This window comes from Armigeres subalbatus, chromosome 1 (assembly GCF_024139115.2).
Source record: "Armigeres subalbatus isolate Guangzhou_Male chromosome 1, GZ_Asu_2, whole genome shotgun sequence".
NCBI lineage: Eukaryota > Metazoa > Arthropoda > Insecta > Diptera > Culicidae > Armigeres > Armigeres subalbatus.
The window spans coordinates 117,057,685-117,064,669 of record NC_085139.1 but is presented as its reverse complement, the minus strand read 5'-3'; the positions used below and the strand labels follow the sequence as shown (position 1 = coordinate 117,064,669).

Here is a 6,985-nt window from a genome sequence, read left to right as displayed (position 1 = left end):
ATCCATTTCAACTACCTCAAGAAATCTGCTGTAGTAATCAATACAGACCAGTAAATTCTCTCCATTAGGTAATGGGCCAAGAAAATCAATCGCAATTTGTTCCCAAACCCGTGCTGGAAGTTCCTTTCTCAGCATAGGTTCCGGTGCATTAGGTGCTGATACCAAGGTGCATCCTCGGCAAGCTTTGACAAGTCGTTCAACTTCAAGGTCCATTTTAGGCCACCAAACATTTCCACGAAGATGTGTTTTCATAATTCGTGTTCCCGGATGACCTTCATGGGCTAACAGGAGGATACGGTCCCGTAAATTATTGGGCACCACAATCCTATCACCGCGCAACAATACATCGCTCACCATACATAGCTCCGAGGATATGATTTTGTATGGCAGTGGTAAATCGTCAAGCATAACTGATCCAATACCAATTTTGTATTGGAAGCTCTGCAACCGTAAGACCCATCGCTCGATACGTGCACATGGACCAGACACAGGAGTAAAAAGGAAAGTTAATGCTTTGCAGTCTGTTAACAGATTAAACTCTCTATCAATCAAGTAAATCTGGAACCTTTCTACACTCCAGACTAGTGCTAATGCCTCCTTTTCTGTCTGGCAGCCCGAGCAGCACAAGTCAGACAAAAATGGTTGCAGTAACTTGATTGTGACTAAATCTTGTCACATATGAGTTGCAGCGACCTATGTGAAGCATGTGTGCTGCTAGGGAGTATCATCTCTCTGTATCTGTCAGAGACTTAGAAGCATAGCAGATGACACGTGAAACGCCACTTGTATCAGTTTGAACCAGCACGCCACCTAAGGCATGTGGACTTGCATCGGCGATGACAGATGTTTGATCTTCTAACTTATAGAACCCTAATCTTTCAGCGCTGGCCAATTTCTGTTTAATGACATGAAACGCAGATTCCTCTTTTTCGCCCCAATGGAATTTCACATCTTTCTGAGTCAGTCGCCTCAGAGGCTCATCTATAGCCGCCAACTCAGGGATAAACTTCCCCATGTAATTAGCAAGCCCCAGGAAGCTCCTAACTTCACTTTCATTTTGTGGCTGACGAAATGACAAAATCGCATTACGTTTTGAATCAGATGGCATGATTCCTTGTGGGTTAATATGATATCCAAGAAACTCAAAATCCGTTACTCGTATTTTGCACTTTTCCCAGTTCAAAATGACACCTTTTTCCTCGAACCTTTTAAGAACCTAAAGTAAATTAGTGAAGTGAAATAATAAGCCAAATAACTAAGATTAGTTCAATCATTCAAGATTTATTCAAGTCATTTATCAGAAATCTACCTTTTCCAGTCTCGCATCGTGTTCCTCAATTGTACTGCCTTCTACCCCAATGTCGTCCAGATACCAATATATACCTTCGCAGTCGGCCAGAATTTCATCCATTTTTCGCTGAAAAATCTCTGGGGCTGATACAAGCCCGAACGGTAGCCGTTTGAAACGGTACAGCCCACGGTGTGTGATAAACGTCACGATATTTCTTGATTCTTCTTCTAATTCCAATAGGAAGAATGCATTCTTAACATCAAGGACGCTCCAAACTTTTCCTCTTCCTATTTTCGCCAAAACCTCATCAATAACTGGCATAGGATGTCTTTCGCGAATAACGGCTTGATTGACACGGCGTAAATCAACACATAGGCGAATGGTACCGTTTGCTTTGTTGGCGACCACCAGTGGTACCCAGCTTGCTGGACCTTCCTTCGATTCGATTATGTCCCTGCGTAGCAATTCATTAAGCTTCTGATTAACCGCTCCTTCTAGAGGAATCGGGATTCGTCTTAGCGGCTGGAAGACTGGAGTGAATGATGGGTCCATAGAAATTCGTACCTTAGTATCGACGATTTTAGAAAATGGAGAGACACGGTTGTTATCATCCGTATCTCGGTTCGACTCCAACCCAATCTTCAGGATTCCTAACTCCTTCGAAGTAGTATCGCCAAGCAGGTTACGCTGTCCATTCTTAATGACCAGAAATTCCGCATTGATGGATCTTCTTCCTAGTTTAATTTCCGCTTGAAAGGTTCCCAGAATAGTGAGTGGTTCACTTGATGCGTATGCTTTCAATATCTTACTGCTGTCACGTTCACATTTTGAAACAACAACCTGTTGTGCTTTTAATTTTTCCCAGGCATCGGATGAAACCAAGTTCACATCTGATCCAGAATCGATGAACATGTCGATCTTCACTCCCCCAACCGTACAATCGAATACATTCGTATTACCTCCAGTGTAGAAGGTATAGCAAACTTTTCTTTCAGCAGCGGTGCGATGAGTCATCGGCTGCGGATCCGGCTGCTGTACCGGTTGCGGTGTCGGTTGTGGTGAATCATAGATGTCATCTTGTACATTTTCGACTATTTGTACTTTCTTCGGTGGTGCCGATGATCGTGACTCAGGTTGTTTACGACAAACATTTTCGAAATGGCCGGTTTTTCTGCACCGTCGACAGATTTGGTCCTTCGCAGGGCAAAAAGGTGACCTGGACATGTGACCCGGACGGCCACATGCAAAACAAATCCTTACATCCTTGCTCAAACTAGACGCCGGTGTAGCGAAACGACTCGCGATGCAATCCTCTCTGCGCTCTTCCCTTGACTTCAACACGTTCTGGACCTTACAAATTTCATTGAATCCTGACTCAGTTCCACTTTTCCCGATCTTGAGTTCCTGTTCTTGAATCCGAACACTTTCGAGCGATTCCCCGAGTGCCTCAATATCACTTAGCGACTGATCCTTCTCAAGAATCTTCCGACGCAATTCATGGGAGATACAGCCTTCAACAATCACATCGATCAGCATAGTTTCTTCTAAAACGCTTTTCACCTCATGTGAGTATTTCTCCAGTCCACAGTCTTTCAACTGTTGACGCAAACGAAGGACATAGTGTGCGAATCGTTCATTAGTTCCTTGTTTCATGCTTCGCAGACGATGTCTCTCTAGAACATCCTGCTTACGCGGCTTGAAGTACGCATCTAAGCGATCAACTGCGACATCATACCAACGCTTCTCTAGCATTACCAAAAACTTTCTGAAGCTGTGGCCCGCCAAGATGTAACATCTTAGAACGCATCATTTTCTGATCGTGCAATTGACATGCTTCAAAGTAATATTTCAATGAGCGCTTCCATTCTTGCCACTCTTTAGCAAGCTTTCCACTCTCGATTTGTTCACATCTGAACATCGGAATATATCGGGTTTCTTCCATCTACAATAAGATAAAAGGAAACGTGGAATTCACATTACCATTTGGAACCACGCTATGCCAGAGCGTTTGCAATGAAAAAAAAAGTGAAACGCATTGCCTTATCTTTGCACTTTTCCACATGGTTAATAACTCTGCAATTTTTATTGTATGCTTATTCATTCAAAAAATTTTCATACTGGACAGTCTATTACATTTCAATTTATTGGATTCCTTGAAACAAACAATTCCCATCGTGCACCCCACAACGATTAACTTTTCTAGGTCCTCTAACACTAGTAGCTCTAACTGGCACCCTGCCATAAATCATTTCGAACAGTCTGTCACGATTCCAGCCTCGAATCCTTCGGACGCTCCGCCACAAATCAATCGGGCACCCTGCCACAATTCCATCTGCCCCGATTCCATCGGGCACCTTGCCGCGGTTCAATCGAGCACTGCCACAATTTACTTCTTTAGCTTCCCCGGACACTATTGAATTCAATTAATTCCATTCCAATTCAAATTCCAGTTAACTGGGCACCCTACCACAGTTTGTCTCATCTCGTTCTCTAGCATCACGAACTTCAATTGAGCACGCTTGCTTCGATTCATCTCTCTTGGTCTCTAGAGTAGTAACATTCTTCTTTATTTAAATCATTTTTTGTTTTACAATCATTTTATACATGTACAGTGATCGGCCGGCATGGCCTCCAACTTCAATTTCAATTATTGTTATTATTATTATTATTATGCTATTACTTAATTTTTAAAATATAATGTATCATGACGGCCTTTAGGAGGCGCTGGTGTGTTTTTTAAAATTTGATAACCTAACTACTATGTACACTAATATTTACAATAAAAAATTTGATAACCTAGATTGGAACTAGCGCCCTAATTGGAGCCTGATCCGAATGCAAGCAACGGACCCTAAACTTTTCTTTACACTCACCAAAGCGTTCATGTAAGGTTTTTATTCCGGCCAGACGGTGGACCTCGGATGTTCTTGTCCTAGGGAGGATGTTGAGGATCATCCTCAGGAATTTGTTTTGGACCCGTTGAAGTTTGAGGTGGTGGGTTTTAGCGAAGCTCTACAAGACCGGCATGCCATATTCGATCACAGGGAGGATGATTTGCTTGTAGACAGCAAGTTTATTTTCAGGGACAATGACGACCGGCGGTTGATCAAAGGGTACAGTAGTTTCAACAAGACGTTACACTTTGTCACCGTTTTGTCAACCTGCTGCCTGAAAATAAGCTTGCTGTCGAGGGTCAAGCCAAGGTAGTCGGCCTCATTGGCCCATTCCACAGTCGTGCCATTGAGGATGATTTTACAGTCCCCAGGCGGAACAAGTTTAGGGATTTGGAGTGGGGAAAATGATGACCTGGGTCTTCGCCGCGTTGATACAGATCTTCCAGCTGTTGAGATACTCTGTCAGGGCATCCAGGCCTCGTTGAGTTTTGCCCCTAGCGCTCTGATCTGCGAACAGAGACAGAATGCCGCCTTCTGGAGGTTCTGGCATGTCGGAGGTGAACAGATTGAAAAGCAGGGCCTTGGGGGACGCCTGCGACGATGTTGTGCGCATTGGAACTCGCTCCGCTGATTGAGACCCGGAATGTCCTTGCCGACAGGTAATTGTTGATGATTTTCACTAGGTAGCTGGGAAGATTGTAGCGTTGTAGTTTGTACACCAGGCCATCATGCCATACATTGTCAAATGCCTTCTCGACATCGAGTAAGGCCATGGCGGATGTTTTCGAGACAAACTTGTTCCGTCTGAGGACGTTGGTAACTCGGGTCAGTTGGTGTACAGTTGACCGACCGCGTCGGAAACCAAACTGTTCCTCGAGCAAGATGTTGAGATTTTCGGCAGACTCAAGTAACCGATGATGAATAGCTTTTCGAATAGCTTGGATAACCCTGAGAGAAGGCTGATGGGTCGATAACTTTTGGGAGAGGAAGGATCCTTCCCAGGCTTCCGGATGGGGATGACTTTCGCTGACTTCCAGGACGATGGGAAGTAGCTAAGCCGGAGACACTGATTAAAGATCAGCGAGAGGTGCTCAAAGAACGGAGCACTCATGTGTTTGAGCTCGAGATTCAGGATGCTGTCGAAGCCTGGGGCCTTCATGTTCTTCGACGATTTGATATAGGCCGTCAATTCGTCAGCTGAGATCTCCAACTCCTCCGAGAAGTCGTTGGGAATCAAATGGATGTTGCTAGCATGCTCGTTGACGGCTGCTTCGTGTGGACTGACGATGTTCTGCCCAAGATTGTGTGAGCTGACGAAGTGACGACCTATTTCAGCGACCTTCTCTGCAGGAGTTATCAAGCGATCCTTAGAGCCATTATTGTCTAGTGGGATCAAAGGTGGAATGGGCCGAGGCTTGGATTTTAGAATTTTGGTCATTTTCCAGAACGGCTTAGCATAATCTGGGAGAGTGCGGATCTTATTCGAGAAGTCGTTATTTCTGAGGTCCACCATTCTGGCCTTGATAATTTTTGTGATTCGATTGCAGCGTGTCTTAAGCTCAGGCAGTCCAGTACGCTGAAACTGCCTGCGAGTGACATTCCGCAATCGAATCAAATCTTTGGTGAGTGTATCGATGTTTAAGGAGTTGCTTACCTGCCGAGCCGTCGGTACGTGTTGCTCTCGGGCCGCCGTGATCGCCTCTTCGATAGCGCACAGCTGGCGGTCGATACTTTCCGGCGTCTCCGGACGCACCTCGTAGTCGACGGTGTTATCGACGCACTGCTGGAAACGCTGCCAGTTCACTCGGTGGTAGTTCCGCCGTAACTGCTGGTGCCGATTGACCGAGGAGCCCAGTTCCGCCACCACCGGATAGTGATCCGAACTGAGCTCCTGGTATACAACCGGCTGCGAGACGTGGTCACTCAGGTTTGTTACGTAGAGGTCGAGCGTTGCGTGGGCACCGGACCGACTCAGCCGAGTGGGGAATCCGGGCTCAGGATCGTGTAGTGGCCTTCCTCCATGTCGTTGCTCCAGATGGTGCCGTTTCGATTGCCGCGACTGTTGCCCCAGGCTTGATGTTTGGCATTCAAGTCGCCGGCAATGATATACTGGCCTTGCCTCCGCGTCAGCTTGACGATGTCCTCCGAAGGGCAGCCGATGATCCATCGCCGGCTTTGGCCTGCGTTGGACAGTACGCCGCGATGAGCGCGATTGTGCCGACCGAAGTGGTGATTTCGACACCGATGGCCTCGATGACATTGAGCTGGAAGCTTGGAAGCAGACGACAGTTTATGTTGTAGCGAAGAGCGATGGCCACACCACCTCCCTGGTCGGCCGGTCGAGTCGCACGATGCGGAAGTCCGGGATGTTGACGTTCACCTCCGGTTTTAGGTGCGTTTCGGTGATGAACGCCACGTCTATTTCCTGCTACTCAAGGAGATCCTTCAGCTCGATTGACTTGCTCTTTAGCGAGAAAGCGTTCCAGTTGACCAGGCCCACCCAAGCAGCTATTTTTAATGAAGAACATGCCAAGAGTGAAGACCTGGTCGAATCGGTTTTGCAGCCGCGCAACCGAGTGGCGAGCTGCGCGAAGATCGGCATCAGTTACTCCGGAGTGTACAGCGGGGCAGATTCTTCCGGTGGGACGGCTTCGTTCTCCGACTGCCGACGGAACCCAGGAGGAGGAAGGGGGCCATTCGCTGGTGGATGGTGCCGACGATGCTGGAGCTTGGACCGATGCAGCTGCCGCTGCCAGTCGCTTGTGCGGCTGTAGCGGTGGGAGTATTGGAATCACACGAC

General features: G+C 46.8%; 1 protein-coding gene across 1 annotated transcript; it reads right to left on the bottom strand.

Moving 5' to 3' along the window:
• Window positions 1-1,297: 1,297 nt before the first annotated feature.
• LOC134206461 (uncharacterized protein K02A2.6-like) lies at window positions 1,298-3,043 on the bottom strand. The gene has a single exon (XM_062682182.1). It carries the CDS (start codon window positions 3,041-3,043, stop codon window positions 1,298-1,300), a length of 1,746 nt encoding a protein of 581 aa, XP_062538166.1.
• Window positions 3,044-6,985: the final 3,942 nt, after the last annotated feature.